We start from the raw sequence: 21064 nt of genomic DNA on the forward strand, positions 1-21064 counted from the left end.
TTAGGGCTCCTTAGATCTGGATTTCTGCCTTCTCCAGCTCTGGGAATTTCTTAGCAATGATGTCTTTAACTGTGGTTTTTTCACTGGGATTAGTTCCCTGTGCTTCTAATAATCCAATGATTCTTATGTTGTTCCTTTTGAAGTCATCCCCTAGGACTCTGATTCTCCCTAGAGCCATTTTGAGGTCTTTTGCCATTATTTGTTGTTGTCTGTAAGCTTTCTGCAGCTAATCTTCAAGCTCACTGGTTCTGTCTTCGGCTGTAACCATTCTACTGTTGAGGGCTCCTATTGAGTTTTTTATTTCATCTACCTATTGCTTTATTTGTGTCACTTCTGTTCGTAGCTTTAAAATTTCTGCTCTCATTTCTTCCCGTATTTTCTTGGTGGTTCATTCCAAAGCTGCGTTCATATCCTCCCTTGATTTATTGGATGTCTGTTCCATGGTTGTTTTGAGTTTGCTGACCATCTTCAAGATTTCCTCTCTGAATTCTTTATCTGAGAGGAGGTCGTATTTGTGGGTAATCCCTGTTGAGGCTTCTGAAATCTTTTCTTCATTCTCTCCTCATGGTAGGAATTTTTGCTGTTTCTTCATATTGTTATGGGACTATAGAGGTGGAACCTTCCAGTTCTCTATCCCTATTCCATCTTGCTGCGAGAGGGGATTCTGGATGAGGTAAGTTGATGATGGAAGCCTTTCCTTCTTCCAGAATAGTTCTTTACTCTCAGGCGCTCTTCCTAGTTTATGTAGGGCCTCTAGTGAGGATTTGAGGCTATGGTCTCTTTATGAGGGGCTTTATGCAGCTTCTTGTGCTCACTGACAGTTTTTGTGTAATTCAGATTGGCTAATGCAGTATTGTCATATTGTGCTAATGCACAAGTGATTGAGAGAGCCAGGATGTTCTTCAAAGAAATAGGCTATACAAATTGTAACCTAAGTGTGCAGTGAAGGAAGGGGGAAAAATAACAGTGGTAGTGTTAGCGGCTGCCCACCCCATGGGAGACCACAACCATTTTTAGGTCATACCCCCTGACATAGAGGACATGCCCCCACCAACCTATTGGCGAAGTGGGGCGAAACCAGGGTGGTGCGGGACAGCCAGGCTTCTGGAACCCCTGGCCGGGCGGGCCTGTGGAAGAGCTCCTTCAGGCCGGTAGGCAAGGCTGAGGGCGGTCCTAGATACCTGGTTGGGAAGTGCAGAGTTAGGGCAGCGAGTGGAGAAGCCTGGCTGAACATGTACTTCCTCTCTCTTTCCTCACATCTAAGTAAGTTTCAGAGTCAGAGAGATGGTAAAGCAGGTAGAGCACTTGTGTTGCATGCAAGGGACCTGAGTTCAATTCCTGGCATTCTATATGGTCCCCCAAACATTGCTGGAAGTGATTCCTGAGGGAAATCCAGGAGTAACCCCTGAGCAACACTGGGTGTGGCCCTAAAACAAACAAGTTTCAACAGAAACTATCTTGCTTCACAAAAAAAATCAAAATTTAAACAAGTTTGTTCCCTCCAAAAAAGATACGTAGAGTTGTATTCAAACATACTACAGCTGACACTTAACACTGACCATGTCTCAGTGGCCTTAGGATGGCAGTGAAGGAGTTCATTTTTACAGCTTCAAGTTTTCCTAGGACCACTGCTGCTTAATATTTACCGAATATAGACAAACGGAATACAAAAGGCTTAGAGAGATTCTCCTTAAGATATATGGGGGGGGCGGGGGGAAGACAGTAAAGGAGAATTAAATCTATAGACTACTCTAAGTGCCATCAAGGAAGCACAAGTAAAGAAGAAGAAAAAACAAAAGACTAAAAGAAAGACAAGGGAAAAACACGGTAGGAGGTGGGGCTGTCCCTCTCAGAGGAGATGCTATGGTAGCTAAAACCTATAGATGAGATTTCACCAAAGAAATGGTCAGGCAAAGTGTGCAGCAAAGAAACAGGATTCTGGTCATCCAAGGAACTCAAAAGATTGGGAAAAAGTAAGAGATAAGTGTACAGCGATAAACAAGATGCTTATCTGCAGGATTTTTCCCCATTTAAAGACTTATCTGCAGGATTTTTCCCCATTTAAAGACTTCCCTGAAACTCCCTGTAAGATTTTGCACGTGAAAATGATTTAAAATCTAATTAAATGTCACTTAGCAGTTCTTTGGAATATGATTAGAAAAAGTTTTGAGGTGGTCCAGTTGAGCATCAACACAGTCCTACCAAAGCTACTCAGTATAGTCAGCAAACTTGTACCCCACAGAATTGTCTATTCAGTGCAGGAGGGAGGATTACAGAGTAAATGCTTACAGTGCTTTTACATGCAAGAGCTGGAAAAAGATATCACAAAGTGGGAGTATAATAAGTGAAAGTTGAAAGGAAAGAGAAAAGACAGTGTTGCTTAAAGGAACATGCTACTAAAAATAGGCAATAGACTACCACTTAAGTGGCAGAGGACACGGTTTGTGTAAGAAGTGGCACAGCAGGTTAAGAGTAGCTTCAAAAAGAGGCAACAGTCTAAACTAATCTCTCTTGAATCCCCATAATTCTTGTCTTTCACTAAGGGGCCACACCCAACAGTGTTCAGGATTTACTCCTGTGGTCAGAGATCACTCCTGGAAGGGCTGAGGGACCAAGTGCAGTATTGAGGGTCAAACCCAAGTCAGCTGCGTGCAAGGCATATGCCTTGCCTCCTGTACTGTCTTTGGGGCCCCTTATCCATCTTTTCTAGCACAGCTGTCTTTCTGCCTGTCTATAGAGTGATTATTTGTTAACCATCTGTGAGCCTAACTAAGCTTATAAAGACCACAAAGACCATCTTAAACACCTTTTTTGTAAAAAAAAATTCTTCTGGGGCTGGAATGATGGCACAATGTGTAGGGCATTGCCTTGCACACGGCCGACCTAGGTTCGATCCCCAGCATCCCATTTGGTCCCCCAAGCACCACCAGGAATAATTCCTGACTGTAGAGCCAGGACTAAGCCCTGAGCATTGCCAGGTGTGACCCAAAAAGAAAAAAAACAAAACTAAATAATGTTCAGACCTCTTAAACCCTTCCCTCCTCATTCTCAATCCTGGGTTCCTCCTCAGCACAAGAAAATTTTTAAAGGAGGCGAGGGGAGCAGAGAGACAGTACAGCTAGCAGGGGGGTTGTCTTGCACTGAGTTAGAGCCTCTAGGACTTCATGGAATCCTCTGCGCCCCGCCAGGAATGATCCCTAAGCAGAGTCAGGAGTAAGCCCTGAGCACCACCAGGTATAAGGGACCTAGTGACAATACAGCAGGTAGGGCACTTGCTTTGCAAGCGGTCTACCTGGGTTTGATCCCTGGCATCCCATACTGTACCCCAAGCAATGCCAGGAGTAATTCCTGAGTGCAGAGCCAGGACTAACCCCTGAGCATCACAGGGTGTGACCAAAAACAACAACAACAAAAAAACACAAAACAGTAAAAACCTCCTTCTAGCCTCCGTCCTGGCTTTCAAAATGTCTGTACAGCAGATCATTTTGCTCAAAGCCTCACAAAAACAAAAACCTTTCAAATGAGATTGCTATAAGCAAATAATACCTAGTGTAATTTTAATTTTCATACCTGAAATTAGTCTGTATCTTTGTACAATGCCTAGTTTAATCAACTTATTTTACATGGAATGAAATCCTAACACAGGTTTTAACATTTAACAAAAGAAATTATCCTCTGAAAGCAATCCCCTAATTTCAGTATGCCAAAAGTACATTCCAGAAATTAAAGGCACTATAGATATGGAGGTTACAGTAAACAGAACAGTCTCAAAAAGACAGAACTGTGAATTCTGTTAAATTCAAAAGCCAGAAAAACCACTAAACAGCCTGGATGCAAGAGCAATTACCTCCTTCTAGTCACTATTTCGGTTGAGTCTGTAAGTCTCAGGGGTGTGCAGCTGGATGGTCATGTTACTGGTCACCTATATGCCGCATTCCCGGTCAGGAAAGGTCAGTGGGCGCACCCGGCAGTACACCTGAGAAGACAGAGAGGGACTTAGAGAAGAAGCTGATTCCTTTGCTGGCTCTTTTTTTTTTGCTTTTTGGGAGGGGGATCACACTCGGCGATATACAGGGGTTCCTCCTGGCTCATGCACCCAGGAATTACCCCTGGCGGTGCTCAGGGGACCATATGAGAAGCTGGGAATCAAACCTGGGTCCACCACGTGCAAGGCAAATGCCCTACATGCTGTGCTATTGCTCCAGCCCCCTTTGCTGGCTTATTCTCCATATATTGGCTTGTTACAAATACAAATATTTGATGTAGAGATAAGTAGGCACAAGATCTGAAATGCTGTCTTCTTAATTAATGAATGATATAGTTGAAGAAAAATTGTATTTGCAAAAAGTCTGGTTTCCTCAATGCAGATCAAGAAATACAATCTAGTACCAGTGCACAGATTTAAAATATTTCAGAACAGATAAAACTGTTAGATATGTCATTTGGCTTTTTATTTTAAACAGTATACAACCCATTTTTACTTTTGTCCTGTTTGGTTTGAGGCAAAAATGAGAAAGCAATAATTTACAAGAGTGTAATACTGATGTTTTGGGGATACCATACTACCACACCCTAAGGGTTGGGGGAAGACAGGCTGTTTCATAAAGAAGGGGGGTAACCCATCATCATGTTATCATCTCTCCACCACTGTTCCTAGGACCTTTCCACGTTACTCCCCATGGCCTTCCTTAACCCTGGTTCTATGGCCTAGTCTGCAGGTTTGTTTTCTTTAGATATTGTCTATTTCCTTCCTTTCTTTTTTTTTTTGTGCCAGTTAGCTTTTATTTATTTATTTTTTATTTTAATTTTTTTGCTTTTCGGGTCACACCCAGCAATACTCAGGGGTTACTCCTGGCTTTGCACTCAGGAATTACTTCTGGCAGTGCTATGGTATGCCAGGGATCGAACCCGGGTTGGCCGCGTGCAAGGCAAACACCCTACCCGCTGGACTATCACTGCGGCCCAAGTGCCAATTAGCTTTTAAAAGTGAGTTCCCAAGCTTGAAGTGAATGAGACAGATTAAATTACGATCAGTCATTAACTGAATTACACTGTCCCACATCAAGTCTTTACAAAACTTGGTCCCTAGACCATGGACTATTTTTACCAGTTACTATCCAGCAGTCCTGCCTGTGGGAAAGCTTACTGGATCCCACAAAACGTTTCTCCCTGACCCAGGGAATAGGAAAAATTCTCTGGCATAGATAAAAAATACTTTAAGTTGTTCATTTGGGGGCCACACTGGACCTTGCTCTGGGCTTACTCCTGGCTCTGCTCAGGGATCACTTTTGGTGGTGATCAGGCACCATATGGGGGTGCCAGAGATTAAAGTGTGCTGGCACATTAAAGAAAGCGCCCTACCACCAAGTTCCCATTATCTAACTTCTAAAATGATAATCAGTTACAGGAGGTTGCAATTGACAACCCAAATTCTTTTCACTGTACTCATGAGTCAATTCCACCTATCTAGAAACAAAATTTCAAAGCTTAAGTCTTACACACTTAACTCAATGTTTCTAGACCCCACTTTGACTTCTAGGTCCCTTCCAAGCACACACATAGGATAGAAAAGGACTGAGGAACAGATACATGCATCAGTTTACAGGAGATCTTACCCCGACCAGGTCTTTAAGGCTTGTCTGGGATCCTGTTTTCACAAAGGATCTGAGTGTCTTAGTTCTCCTAGTCACAGATTAAAAAACAAACAAGGTTAGTTTCCCAAAAAGACATAAACTCCTGTTATTCAGAAACAACCTCCCAAGGTTTATAAAATGATTCCTTACCTGATTCAAAAGACTACAGCACAAATAACATGAATGACAGTTATATTAGAATAGTGTTTGGGGCACATGTAATCCAAAAGTATTCAGAATTCAACTTAGCATGCATTTGGAGGTAGCAAATATTACTCTTTGAATAGTTTTCTATTAAAAATAGCTTGCACATCAAGCAACAATTTCATGGAGAAACTACAGACTTGAAAAGGTAATCACACCTTTCTTCAGGGGCACTTCCTTCTTCCATTACACACACAAATCTTCTCTAGTAGATAAGACATTAACATTTATAAACTCAAGAACTGGTTATATTATATTCTGAAATTATTATTTGTTGTCCCCCAAACACCAATTTATTTATTTTTGGTTTGGGGCCACACCCAGCTGTGCTTAGGGCTTACTCCTGCTTCTGTAAGGGTCAATCTATCTGGCATAAATTAAACTGGGGCCAATTTATGTGGGGCCAATTTATCTTTGCCATTTTATTTTTGGCCAACCTATCTTGGGCCAACCTATCTTGGGACAATCTCTCTTGGGCCAATTTTTTTGTGCCAATCTGTATTGGGCCATTTAAACATGGGCCATTCTCTCCAGGGCCAATCTCTGTTAGGCCAAATTATCCTGGGCCATTCTATCTGGAGAAAATCTACCTTGGGCCAATCTATATTCAGCCAATCTTTCTTAGGCCAATCTGTCTTGGGCCAATCTATCTGTGGCTAATAGATTTGGGGCCAATAACCCTGTGGCCAATCTAACTTCAGCCAAACTATCTTGGGCCAATCTATCTGGGGCCATTCTATTTGGGGCCAATCTATATTGGGCCATCCTATCGTGGGCCATCTATCTTCACCAATAGATCTTGGTTCAATCTACCTTTGCGCAAGCTATCTTGGGCCAATCTATCTTGTGCCACTGACTCTTGTGCCAATATAACTTGTACCAATTGATCTGGGGCCAATCTGTTCTTGGACAATCTATCCTGAGCCAATCTATCTTGGGCCATTCTATCTTGGGCCAATTATCTTAAGAAAGCTTGTCTAGGGCCAAAATACTTGGGGCAAATTAATCTGTGGCCCATCCTTGTGTTGCTAATCAATCTGGGGCCAATCTTTCTTCAGCCAATCTATTTGGCGACAATCTATCTGGGGCCCATCTGTATGGAGTTTGTTTTATCTTAGACCAATCTATCTTGGGCCAATCTACTTGGTCAATCAATCTTAGGCCAATATACCTTAAACAAAAATATATTAGGCCAATGTATCTTGGGCCAATCTTTCTTGGCCTAATATATCCTCAGTCAATCTTTCTTGGACCAACATATCTTTGACCAAGCTATCTTGGACCAATCTATCTCATGCCAATCTATCCCTGGCTAATCTATCTCCCGCCAATCTATCTTGGGCCAATCTATCTGGGGCCATTCTATTTGGGGTCAATCTATATTGGGCCATTCTATCATGGGCCCTCTGTCTTCACCAATAGATCTTGGGCCAATCTATCTTCGGGCAAGCTATTCTGGGCCAATCTATCTTGGGGCAATCTATCATTGGCCAATCTATCTTGGCCCAATCTATCTTGGATCAAGCAATCTTGGACCAATTTATCTTGGCCCAATATATGGGTCCAATCTATTTTAGGCCAATCTCTCTTTGGCCACTATATCTTGGGCCATTCTATCCTGGTCCAACGTATCGTAGGCCCATATATCTTGTGCCAATCTATCTTCGGACAAACAATGTTGCACCAAACTTTCTCAGGCCAATCTATCCCAGGCCAATCTATATGGGGCGAAACACTCAGTGGTCAATCTATCTTCAGCCAAAGTGTCTTGATCCAATCTATCTGGAACCAGTATATCACCTGTATCACTTGTCATCCCGTTGCTCATAGATTTCCTCGAGTGGGCACTAGTATTGTCTCCATTCGTCCCTATTGCATGCTAGTGTAGTTCAATGGTGTCTGCTTACTCCAGGAACATGAAGAGCCTCAAACTATTCATTCAGGGTCTTGACGAAGAAGTCTGACAATCTCATAGATCTCATAGGTAGGCAGTCAAGCATTCTTTTGACATCCCGTGGAACCAATATATATTTGGTCATATTATCTTGGGCCAATCTATCTCAGGCCAATCTATCTTGGGCCAACCTACCTTGGGTCAATGTGTCTTGTGCAAAACTACCTTGTACCAATATATCTTGAACCAATATATCTGGAGCCAATATGTCTTGGGAAAATGTATCTTGGCCAATCTATCTGGAGCCTACCTCTGTTGGGCCAATCTATCTGGGGCCAATTTCTCTTGTGCTATCTATATTATTTCAATCAACTTATACCAATCTACATAGGGTCAATATCTCTTGGGACAAATGTCTCAGGCCAATATATATGTGGGGCCAGTCCTTCTGTGGCCAATCTATCTTCAGTCAAGCTACCTTGGGCCAATTTATTTGGAGCCAATACCTATTGGGTCAAACTATCTTGGGTCAATCTATCCATGCCAAACTATATATACTGGCCCATATATCTTGTGCCAAAGCATCAGAGACCTATCTCTTTTGGGCCAATCTATCTTGTTTCAATCAACTTATACCAATCTATTTTGGGCCAATCTCTCTTGGGCCAATATATCTTGTGCCAATCTATCTTGGCCCAATCTATTTGGGGCCAATCTATCTGTGGCCAATACATCTGGGCCAATCATTCATGGGCCAATGTATTTGGGCCGATCTATCTTTGGCCCAAATCTACGTAGGGTCAAACTATTCTGAGGCAATCTACCCTGTGCCAATCTATCTTGAGCCAATCTATCTTGGGAAAATCTCTCTCTGGGGACAGTCTATCTATGGACAATTTATCAGGGCCTCAGGGTTCAATCTATCTTTGGCAAATATAACTGGGGCCAAACTAACTTGGATTAATCTATCTTGGGCCAATATATCTCAAGCAAATCAATCAGAGGCCAAATTATCTAGGGCCAATGTATCTTAGACCAAACTATATGTGTCCAATCTATCTTGTGTGAATCTATCTGGGTCCAGTCTATCTTGGGCCAATCTATTTGGGGCCAAACTATCTGAGGCTTATGTGTCTGGGTCCAATCCATGTGGGACCAGTCTATCTATGGCCAATCTCTCAGGCCAGTCTCTCTTAGGCCAGACTATCTTGTCCAAGCAATCTTGGGCCAATCTATCATGGGCTAATCTATCTCTGGCTAATATATCTCCAACAAACCTCAGGACAATCTATCTGGGATCAGTCTATCTTCTGGTAATCTAACTGGGGAAAATCTATATTTGGCCAATCTTTTGGACTCAAACTATTTGGGGCCAATCTATCTGGGGCCAATTCGTATGGGGCCAATTTATCTTTATCCAATATATAATGAGCCAATATATATATATATATATATATTTTTTTTACATTTATTTTTTTTTTTTATTGTTGAAAGTTACAAAGTTACAAAGTTTTCAGGTTTAAATCTCAGTTATACAATGCTCGAATACCCATCCCTTCACCAGTGCTCATATTCCACCACCAAGAATCCCAGTATAGCTCCACCCCGCCCCCTCACACCCCAAACACCCCCACGCCCCTAGCCCCCCCACCCTAAGCCCCCCCCGCCTGTGTAACTAATAAATTTCACTTTACTTTCACTTTGATTGCATACAATATTTCAACAAAACTCACTATTATTGTTTGGAGAGTCTCTCCCCTAAAGTCAGACCTGCTGAAAAGGAAGCATTAGGTAATTTGTTTTCCATTGCTGAGGATGAAGAAGTGTGAGGTCGAGTGACCACACTTAGCGGCCTCTCAGTTTTGGGTTTCTGTAATTTAGTATTTTAGTAACTAAGTCCAGAGAGATATCTGCCAGAAGTTGCATCGTTGCCAACTTGTACTTCTCAGTTACATTATATTCCACATATGAGTGCAATCTTTCTATGCCTGTCTCTTTCTTTCTGACTCATTTCACTCAACATGATACTTTCCATGTTGATCCACTTGTATGCAAATTTCATGACTTCATGTTTCCTGACAGCTACATAGTATTCCATTGTGTAAATATACCAGAGTTTCTTTAGCCAATCATCTGTTTTCGGGCACTCTGGTTTTTTCCATATTGTGGCTATTGTGAACAGAGCGGCAATGAACATGGAAATGCAGATGTCATCTCTACTATACCTTTTTGCCTCTCCGGGATATATTCCCAGGAGTGGTATTGCTGGGTCAAATGGGAGCTCAATTTCTAACTTTTTGAGAATCGTCCATATTGTTTTCCAAAAGGGCTGAACCAGTCGGCATTCCCACCAGCAGTGAAGGAGAGTCCCTTTCTCCCCACATCCACGCCAACACCGGTTGCTTTTGTTTTTGGGGATGTGGAATGAGCCAATATATTTGGGGGCAATCTATCTGGGGCCAGTCTGTCTTGGACTAGTCTATTTGTGGCCAAGTAGTTGAAGACAATCTATCTTGGGTGAATCTATGTGGGGCTAAACTCTCTTGGGCCAATCTATCTTGGACAAATCTGTTTTGGGCTAATCAATATTGGACCAATATGTCTTGGGCCAAACTATCTCGGGCCAATATATCTTGAGCCAATCAAACTGGGAAAAATATATCTGGGGCCAATCTCTCAGGGTCCAATTTATCTTGGGCCCTCTATTTGGGGCCAATGTAATTTGGGCCAATCTATCTAGAGCCAGTCTATCTGGTGCCAATATCTCTTTTGCTAATCTCTCTGGGGACAATCTATCTTACTTCAATCTATATAGGGCCATACTACCTGAGGCCCTTTTATAAGGGGCCCATTCATGTGGGGCTAATCTATCTTGGCCAATGTAACTTGGGCAAATCTATCTGAGGCTAATCTATGTGGGCCCAATCTATCTATATGTCATTGAGTTTTCTTCAGCTAATATATCTTGGGCCAATCTATCTTAGCCAATTCCTCTTGAGCAAGTCTATCTGAGGCCAATCTAACTTGGGCCAATTTATATAAGGCCAGTCTATCTCTGGTCAGTTTATCTTGGGCCAGATTATGTGGGACAATTAAGCTTGGACCAATCTATCTCGGGTCAATCTATTTGGTGCTAATCTCTCAGGAGACAATCTTTCTTGGGCTAATCTATCTGGTACAAATCTATCTTCAGCCAATATATCTTGGGCTATTCAATCTTGGGGCCAAACTATCTTCAGCCAAGTTATCTTAGGCCAATCTATCTTGGGCCAATCTATCTCTGGCCAAAGTATCTCAGGCCATTCTTTCTTGGGCCAGATTATCTGGGGCCAATCTATCTTGGGCCAACCAATCTTGAGCCATTGTCTCTTGGGCCAACCAATCCTGGGCCACAAAATATCTTGGGACAATCTATCTTCAGCCAAACTACATTGGACTACTCTATCTTGGACCAATCTATCACAAGCCAATCTATCTCGAGGGAAACTTTCTCGAACCAATCTATTTTGGGCTTATCTATTTTACATTAATCTATCTAGAAACAGTCTATTCTGGGCCAGCTATGGGGTTCCAAACTCTCTTAGGCTAATGTATTTGGGGCTAAACCATGCGGGCCAATCTTTCTTGGACCAATCTTAGACCAAACTATCTGGGGCCAATTTATCTGGGGCCAATCTCTCTTGGACCAATCTCTCTTGGGACAGTCTACCTGAGGCCAATCTATCTGGGACCAATCTACCTGGGGCCAATCTATGAGGGCCAGTCTATTTTGGACCAATCCAATCTATCTTTGTCCAAACAATGATGGCCAATCTATCTTGGGCAAATCTATCAGGGGCCATATATCTTGGGCCAATTTATCTTGAGGCAATCTAGGTTTGGCCAAGCAATATAGCTCAATATACCTCAGACCAATCTATCTTGGGCCAATCTATCTTGAACCAAACTAACTCGGGCCAATCTCTCTTGGGCCAATCTATGTTCGACCACGCTAACTTGGGCCAATCTCTCTTGGGCCAATCTATCTGGAGCCATTCTATTTGGGGCCAAACTATCTTGGTCCAGATTATCTTAGGCCAATTTTCCTGGGCTAATGTATATTGGGCCAATCTATCTTGGGCGAATCTATCTTCAGCCAAGCAATCTTGGGCCAATTTATCTCGGGCCAATTGATCTCAGGACAATCAATTTGGGTCAATCTATCTCAGGCCAATCTATCTGAGGCCAAACTCTCTGTAGCCATTCTATCTTGGGTCAATCCATTTGGGGCCAATCTCTCTTGGGACAATATATCTGCGGCCAATGTATATTCACTAAAAATAAAATATGAGGGGGCCATGCAGCGACTGTCTCTCTCCGCTGCCCATGTTTGGTAGTCTTGGGCTGCTTCCCCCACGACAGGGAGGCTGATGGTGATGGGCAGGCGAAGGGAGGAACAGGACTACGCTGGTTGGTGTCAGTTGCAGTTTATTCCATTCCCATATCCATTCTCCTCTGATTCTACTCCTACTTCTTCCTCCCCCATGCTACTTCATTCTCCTTCTCGATCCCATTTCATTCTCCTTCTGCCTCCCTCATTCTCCTTCTCCTCCTCCTGCCTACTTTTACAGCCTAGTTAAATCTCAAAGCATGAGGGGTTGGGGCTTACACATAGGTATGTTCACAGTCAATAGGGGTAAAGTCTTTCCCTCAGGGGATGCTTCTTCTAGAACAGATTCTCTTTCAGCAGAACAACCCAACCAAGAGCGGAATCCCATGGGCATGTTTCTGCTCTCTGCATGTTTCTGCATTCATCATCATCATCATAATAATAATAATAAATAATAATAATAATCATTTTGTATGGACACAGAGATACATTAAGCTTATAAAATTGCTTTCCTGTGGTCATCTCAATCTCAGACTACAGTGCTCAGGCCAGATTAGTCTTTCTTATTCCTAGCAGGGTCCTAATGTTATTGTTACATTAGGATCATGACATTTGTCACGGCCATGCTCTCAACTTATAGTTGAGTATCGTGGTGCTTTGGCCTGGCCCATTTAGATGCCAGGGTAGTTCACAACTTGCCCTGGGTCCATTCAGTCCCTCGTTGGGATCCTATATTTGGGGTGCTAGGAAATAAGGGCAACTGAGGCTTAAGTCGAGGAAGCAGATGCCCTGGAGTGAAGATTGCTTGGAGACAATTTACTCCTAAGTTACAAAAGCATAATATTAACTGTCTTCCTTTGTCCATACAAAAAGGACATTGCTTTAAAGTAAACTATTCAAAAGATATAAGGAGAGGAGAAAGGCAATATTAACTTAAATACAAGTTCAGTGTCTTAGAAGGATCTGACCTTACAAGTTAACATAATCTGATTAGGGGGAAAAGCTGATTAGCTGGTTGGGGAAAAGAGCACAGAGGAGGTTACAGATAAGGAATGGGAGTGACTCGGGAGCACTGTGATGGGTGTAACTCAATAAACCTAAGCTCCCTGTGCCGAAGGAGAAAGGACAAACCAATGTTATCCTAAAACACTGTCTTTTTCTTCACACCCCTCTAGTCACTAGTATTCTGATTTGTTTTCAGTTCCTGTAGTTTCACATTTTCCAGAATGTCAAATAATGTATTGTTGCCTGTCAGTAGTTTAATCCTAGTTACTGTTGAATAGTACTCAATATGAATGATACAAATAGCTTATCTATTTACCTAGTAAAAACATTTGTTTGTTTCTGGGTTTGGGTAATTATGATACTTATAATAAACTAATGTGAGCATTAATTGCATGTTTTATTTTTAATTAGAATGTTTAAATTTAAGAACTGTGATTGACAAAAATATTGATAGTTGAATTTTAGACATAAGATGTTGTACCACCAATCCTTGCACCAGTGTCAACTTCTCTCAACCAGAGTTCTCAGTTTCCCTCCCGGCACTCCTTTCTACACACCCACCAATCCCCCTACATACCCTCTATCTTGATAGGCACATCTTTTTTTTTTTTTTTTTTTTTTTTTAGGGTCACACCTGGCTCTGCACAGGGGTTACTCCTGGCTCTGCACTCAGGAACCATCCCTGGTGGTACTCAGGGGACCATATGGGATGCTGGGAATCGAACCCGGGCCGGCCGCGTGCAAGGCAAACGCCCTACCTGCTGTGCTATCGCTCCAGCCCCATGATAGGCACATCTTAAAGTTTGGCGGTTGCAGTTTGGATCTCTTGTTTTCAGTACTGTTGAGTTTGTGGTTTGGGTGATCAACTATAACACTTGTCCAGATTACCAATGTACTAAAGGCCCCTATCCCTGCTCTCCTGTTACTCACTTTCTCTTCTTTTTCCCTCACTCCCTTCATTTCTTTGCTTCTCTGTTTTCTCCCTCTATAATCTGGAGTCGAGTGATCTCGGCATCCTTCCCTTTCCTACATTGCATTCCCTCATCCAGTTATTCTATATGCCACAGATGAGTGAGATCACCCTGTATTTCTTCTTCTTTTGGCTAACTTTATTCAACATGATTATCTTCCAGTTCCATAATAATTCAGCACCAATCCCTCCACCAGTGTCAATGTCCCTCCACCAGTATTTTCGGATTCCCTCCCCATTCCAACACCACTCCACCCTTGCCTGTCAATTTGACAGGCATATTACAAAGTTCTAGTGGTTTCTGCTTAGATCTCATATTTTCAGTTCTATTGAATCTGTGTTTCGGGTATATGGCTATTATATACCTGTGTTTCGGGTATATGGCTATTATATACCCCTCACTCTTAACACCACTGGTATTACTGAAGTGCTGATGCCTGTTAATCATTACTTCTGGTTCTGGAAGAGGCTAATTCTTTTTTTTTTTCTTTTTTTGGGTCATACCCCGCATGTACAGAAGTTACTCCTAGCTGTGCACTCAGGAATTACTCCTGGTCGTGCTCAGGTGTTGGAATATTTCCCCTTTTCCAGCTGCCTTCCGGAGTTTTGTCACAGAAACCTTTAGTCACAGAAACCTAGCTGATCTTTGACCCGCAGATCTAAGGTGCTAGCCAGGCTTGATTTGACATTGTAGATTCCAGGCTGCAGCCCAGCCTGGTCTTTGGGATGTAAATCCGAGTGCTTTCAGCCCAAAGAAGGCTTCGGTTTTGGTTTTGTGTCTTCTTTCCGGGGGGCCTAGATTAATGGCCTGCAGATACAAGAGAATTATGTTGCCTCAACGTTCTTCCTGTAAGATCTTTTGGTGCCTTTGGTGCCGTCAATGTATTGCGCCCTTTGGAAGGGCCATGATCAATAAAAGGGGTTCGGAGAGAAGGTGAGGGGGTGGAAAGTGTATAGAGGCGGGAAAGTGTATAGAGGGTGGAAAGTGTATAGAGGTGGAAAGTGTATAGAGAGCGGAAAGGTGTAGAGAGGACGGAGAGTGTATAGAGGGAAGACTGGAATAAACTGCAAGTGAGACCAACCATCTGGCTCTGTTCCTTCCTTCGCCTGCCACATCTTCGCCATCAACCTCCCCGGGGTGGGGGAAGTGGCTGGAGGCTACGGAACTCGGGTGGCGGGAGAGACAGCTGCTGCCCTAGGCCCTGTGCCTGGCTCGGTGCGGTGAGGCATCCACTCCCTCGCCCGCGCCCTTTCTTTTTATTTTTATACACTCAGGGGACCATATAGGATGCTGGGAATAGAACCTGGGTCAGCTGCATGCAAGGCAAACAACCTAGCCATTGTGCTATCACTCTAGCCCCGAGGCTAATTCTTAATAGTACTGGAAACAATGAGTCTTATAAGCAAACAGATTGGCTTCAAGATTATTAAATGGGCAGTCCTCAGTTTACAAATTCTGAGAACATATATGGAATGGTATGGGGGGATAAATTCAAGGTCTCAGTGCTTGCATTTTCTTGGAGCAAATTCTTTTTAGTGATTCAGAAGGTGTGGGGAGAGCCTTGTTTGCTAGTTCTGAGACCTATTTCCTGCAGAGCATAGGAAAATGATAATTTCTATTAAGCAGCTTGGATGAACAGAAAATCATGCCCGGGGGGCCGGTACAGAGGGTAGGGCATTTGCCTTGCTCGAGGGTTTAGTCACCAGCATCCCATATGGTTCCCCAAGCACTGCCAGGAATAATTGCAGAGCCAGGAGTAACCCTTGAGCATCTCTGAGTTGACCCAAGAAGGAAAGAAAATCATGACTATTAGTGACCTCATTTCATCGGCACTTTAGGTATCTCAAAAGTTCACAAGGCTCCTTCCTGTGTCCCAGATTGGTCAAAAACGGTCTGTTTTGGTTGAATATCCTGACACACACCCTCAAATATATGATCATCTAATCTTTGATAAGGGAGCAAAAAATGTGAATTGGAGCAAGGAAAGCCTCTTCAACAAACGGTGCTGGCAAAACTGGACAGCTACATGCAAAAAAAAAAAAATGGGCTTAGATCTCTACTTAACACTAGGTACAAAAGTCAGGTCAAAGTGGATTAAAGATTTCAACATCAGACCAGAATCCATAAGGTACATGGAAGACAAGGTTGGCAAAACCCTCCACGACATTGAAGCTAAAGGTATTTTCAAAGATGACATGCCACTGACCAAGTAAGTGGAAACAGACATAAACAAACAGGACTACCTTAAACTACGAAGCTTCTACACCTCAAAAGAAACAGTGACCAAAATACAAAGACAGTCTACAGAATGGGAAAGGATATTCACCCAATACCCATCTGATAAGGGGTTGATATCAAGGATATACAAGGCACTGGTTGAATTTTACAAGAAGAAAACTCCCAACCCCATCAAAAAATGGGGGATAGAAATGAACAGAAATTTTCTCAAAGAAGAAATCTGAATGGCTAGAAGACACGAGAAAATGCTCTATGTCACTAATCATCAGGGAGATGCAGATTAAAACAACAATGAGATACCATTTCACACCACAGAGACTAGCACACATCCAAAAGAACAGAAGCAACCAGTGTTGGTGTGGATGTCACTGCTGGTGGGAATGCTGACTAGTTCAGCCTTTTTGGAAAACAATATGGATGCTTCTCAAAAAATTAGAATTTGAGCTCCCATTTGACCCAACAATACCACTCCTGGGAATATATCCTGGAGAGGCAAAAAGGTATAGTAGAAATGACATCTCCATTTGTATATTCATTGCAGCACTGTTTACAATAGCCAAAATCTGGAAAAGACCTTAGTGCCTGAGAACAGATTACTGGTTAAAGAAACTTTGGTATATCTACACAATGGAATACTATGCAGCTGTTAGAAAAGATGAAGTAATGAAATTTGCATATAAGTGGATCAACATGGAAAGTATCATGTTAAGTGAAATGAGTCAGAAAGACAGAGACAGACATAGAAAGATTACCCTCATCTGTGGAATATAAAATAACAGAGAGGGAGACTAACACCCAAGAGTTGTAGAGATAAGGACCAGAAGGTCTGTCCCACAGCTTAGAAACTGGCCTCACATGCTGGGGGAAAAGGCAGCTCAGATACAGAAGGGAATACCAAGTTGAAGATGTTGGGAGGACCCATTCAGGTTGGAAGATGCAAACTAAAAGTAGACAATAGACCGAATAGGAAGGTCACTCAACACCTTGATTGCAAACTACAACACCCCAAAGGAGAGAGAACAAAAGGGAATGCCCTGCCACAGAGGCAGGGTGGGGTGGTGGGAAATGGGGTGGTGGTGGTGAGAGGGATACTGGGATCATTGGTGGAGGTGAAGGGGCACTGGTGGAGGGATGGGTAAATGATCACTGTATGAGTGAAATGCAAACACAAAAGTTCATAAGTTTGTAACTGTACATCACAGTTACTCTCATAAAAATTAAAAAAAAAAAAAGGTCTGTCTTACTCGACCAACAAATCACAAGTTTCCTAACCACACCCCCTGTGAGGGGAGAGACCTCAGATCCTCAAAGGAACGGCCTCGGGGGCTGGAGAGACAGTCTAGATCGCTCTCAGCTCCCACCCCGCGTGCACGCTAGGATCCCTGGCATCCCTGGGCGGTGTTGCAGGGTGCGGCGAGAGTTTCGGGAGGAAATGAGCAACAGGGTCGGTCGGATGGAGCCCGGTCTCCGGGCGGGGGTCCTGGCTTCCGGGGCAGCTCCACCAAGCTGCAAAGCCCTGGGGTCCTCGGCCTTGGTGCTTTACCCTGTCCCCAACCCGCCGAGGTTTCGCGCTGGCGGCTCGGACCCGCACCTCTCTTCAGGAGCAAGGATCGGGACCAAGACTCCAGGCGGCGGAGAGCCCCGGCCGGCCGCCTAGCGCTTCCTGACCACGTCGGCCCAGAGCAGGCCAGACCGTGGCACCACCCAGCACGCCTGCGGCTACTCCCCGCGCGCCCCCCCCCCCGTCCCCTTCCACCCCGCGCGCGCCTGGAACCAAGCCGCGCGGCACGGGATTCTCCCCGCGTGGCCCCGGCTCATACTGGGGCGTCCCGGAGACCTCCCCGCGGCCACTCCCCACACGACCCAGGGACCTTCTCGCGCAATCCCGGCTCCTCCCCCGCGCCCGCGGCCACGCCCCGCGCGATCCCGATTCCTCCCCGCGCGCCGCAGGGATCACCCCGCGGACACACTCCGTGCGCCGTCGGGACCACCCCGCGGCCACTCCCCGCGCGCCCCCGGTCCCTCCCCGCGACCACTCCTCGCGCGCCTCCGGTCCCTCCCCGCGGCCATTCCCCGCGCGCCCCCGTCCCTCCCCGCGGCCACTCCCCGCGTACTCCCGGTCCCTCCCTGAGGCCACTCCCCGCGCGCCCCTGGTCCCTCCCCGCGGCCACTCCCCACGTACTTCCGGTCCCTCCCCGCCGCCACTCCCCGCGCGCCCCGGTCCCTCCCCGCAGCTCCTCCCCGCGGAATCCTGGCTCCTCCCCCCGCTCTGGCGGCCACGCCCCGCGCCATCCCGGCTCCTCCCCACGACCCCAGGACCTCCCCGCGGCCAATCCCCGTATTCCCCCGCCCTCCCTGCGGTTCCTCCCCGCGACCACTTCCCTAGCGCCCCCGGGCCCTCCCCGCGCCACTCCCGTAGCGCCCCAGGTCCCTCCCCGCGATCACTCTCGTGCGCCCCCGATTCCTCCCCGCAGCCACTCCCCTAGTGCCCCTGGTCCCTCCCCGCGGCCACTCCCCGCGAGCCCGTGGTCCCTCCTCGCGGCCACTCCCCTAGAGCCCGAGTCCCTCCCCGCGGCAACTCCCCTAGCGCCCCCCCCATCCCTTCCCGCGGCCACTCCCCGCGCGCCCCCGTCCCTCCTCGAGGACACTACCCGCGCGCCCCTGTCCCTCCTCGCGGCCACTCCCCTAGCTCCCCAGTCCCTCCTCGCGGCCACTCCCTTCGTGCCCCCGGGCCCTCTCCGCGGCCACTCCCCTTGTGTTCCCGGGCCCTCCCCACGCCCCCCGTTCCTCCCCGGCGGCCACTCCCCTAGCGCCCCCGGGCCCTCCCCGCGTATTCCCGGTCCCTCCGCGGCCACTCCCCTAGCGTCCCCGGTTCCTGCCCGCAGACACTCCCCTAGCTCCCCAGTCCCTCCCCGCGGCCACTCCCCTAGTGTCCCCGGGACCTCTCTGCGGCCACTCCCCTAGTGCCCCCGGGACCTCTCCGCGGCCACTATCCTAGTGCCCCCGGGCCCTCTCCGCGGCTACTTCCCTAGCGTCACCGGTCCCTCCTCTCGGCCACTCCCCTAGTGCCCCTGGTTCCACCCCTCGGCCACTCCCCTAGTGCCCCTGGTTCCACCCCGCGGCTACTCCCCTAGCGCCCCCGTCCCTCCCCGAGGACACTCCCCGCGCGCCCGCGGTCCCTCCCCGCGGCCACTTCCCGTGTATTCCCTGGCCCTCCCGGCGGCTAGTCCCCTAGCGTCCCCGGCCCCTCCCCGCGGCCACTTCCCGCGTATTCCCTGGCCCTCCCGGCGGCCAGTCCCCTAGCGCCCCCGTGCCCTCCCCGCGTATTCCCGGTCCCTGCCCGCGGCCACTCCCCTAGCGTCCCCGGTCCCTCCCCGCGGCCACTCCCCTAGCGTCCCCGGTCCCTGCCCGCGGCCACTCCCCTAGTGTCCCCGGTCCCTCCCCGCGGCCACTCCCCTACCGCCCCCGGTCCCTCCCCGCGGCCACTCCCCGCGCGCCCCCGTCCCTCCTGGAGGACAATCCCCGCGTGCCCCTGGTCCCTCCAGGCAGCCACTCCCCTAGAGCCCCTGGGCCCTCCCCGCGGCCACGCCCCGCGCGATCCCGGCCCCGCGGCCCAGACCGCGCCCAGCCTCATCCTGTCCCGCCGGCATCGGTCGCGCGGCTCCTTGTCCCGCCTTCGACGACTTCCCCGGGTCCAGAGGCCTCCCAGTGCGCCCCCGGGAGCCACCATGCAGCCCTCGCAAGGGGGCTCCGCGCTGCCCATTGCGGCCTGCCAAGAGGGGGAGCGGCGCCGGCGCTATGAGACCCTCTTCCAGAGGCTGGACCGGAACGGCGATGGTGTAGTGGACATCCACGAGCTGCACGAGGAGCTGGAGAAGCTGCGCGTGCCCCTGGGCCAGGAGGCCGAGCAGGTGGGTCCCCGGGAAGGGGCGGCGCCCCCACCCCCCCACCCCCCGGTTCTGCCAGAGGCCAGGCACCCCTTGGCCTCCAGCCAAACTGGATCGGGACCGGGTTTGCAGTCAGTTTGTGACGCACCCATCCCAGTTTAGGGGCTCTTCTGGCTCCTCCCGGTCTGGTTCCAGGGAACTGGATCGAATGAGCTGGACCGACTCTGCTTGCAAAGCTTGAGCCCAGTCCTTTGCATTGTCCCGAGCCACACACAACTGTTAGCAGTCCCCGGTCCGCAATCCTTGGGCCAGATATAATCCAGGTCCCTTAACCAGCCTTTGCAGACCTTTGCAAACATTTAATCAAGACGAACCACTTTTCAGACTTGAGTCAACTTCCAAAACCTGTAGAAAGTCTCATTCTCTTCTTCCGAGCTCTGCTTTTTTTTTGAAATTGTTACATCTACTGGTTTTGTCACGTTTCCCTCAACTTCCTGTGCAGGGCTGGGGGCATTCCACTGCTTTAATGAGACATTCTCCATCCCCAGGTACACAGATTGATCTGAAGTGGGGGATCTATCCCCTCAGCACTTTCAACTTTTTAAAGTCAGGTCAGACGCATCTCCAAGTAATGTTCCCTTCCCAGGGCGAAGACAGTCGGAACCTCGCCAACACCATTGAAAAGCGAGGGACTTAGCCTGGCATTCACATCTCCAAAGGGGCAAGTGATTACGTAACTGGAAAGGCCACCTGTTTCATGGTATATTTTAAGATACACATTCTAACATTCTAGTTTGTTGGCAGTTACAGGCTTATTTCTTCTCGAGTCAGGTTTAGTAGGTTCTTTTTTATTGGAATTGCTC

The 21064-nt window shown here is 47.0% G+C and overlaps 1 protein-coding gene and 1 pseudogene across 1 annotated transcript in view; one reads left to right on the top strand and one right to left on the bottom strand.

Moving 5' to 3' along the window:
• LOC101541810 (kinesin-like protein KIF23) overlaps window positions 1-20044 on the bottom strand; it is a 97364-nt pseudogene extending 77320 nt beyond the window's left edge.
• SLC25A24 (solute carrier family 25 member 24) overlaps window positions 19829-21064 on the top strand; it is a 54873-nt gene continuing 53637 nt past the window's right edge. Inside the window, exon 1 of the mRNA XM_004616966.2 lies at window positions 19829-20225. Within this exon, the coding sequence (XP_004617023.1) occupies window positions 20043-20225 (183 nt within the window). The 5' untranslated portion in view covers window positions 19829-20042. The remainder of the gene's footprint in view (window positions 20226-21064) is intronic.

The sequence above is a fragment of the Sorex araneus genome, chromosome 8 (genome assembly GCF_027595985.1).
Source record: "Sorex araneus isolate mSorAra2 chromosome 8, mSorAra2.pri, whole genome shotgun sequence".
Lineage (NCBI taxonomy): Eukaryota > Metazoa > Chordata > Mammalia > Eulipotyphla > Soricidae > Sorex > Sorex araneus.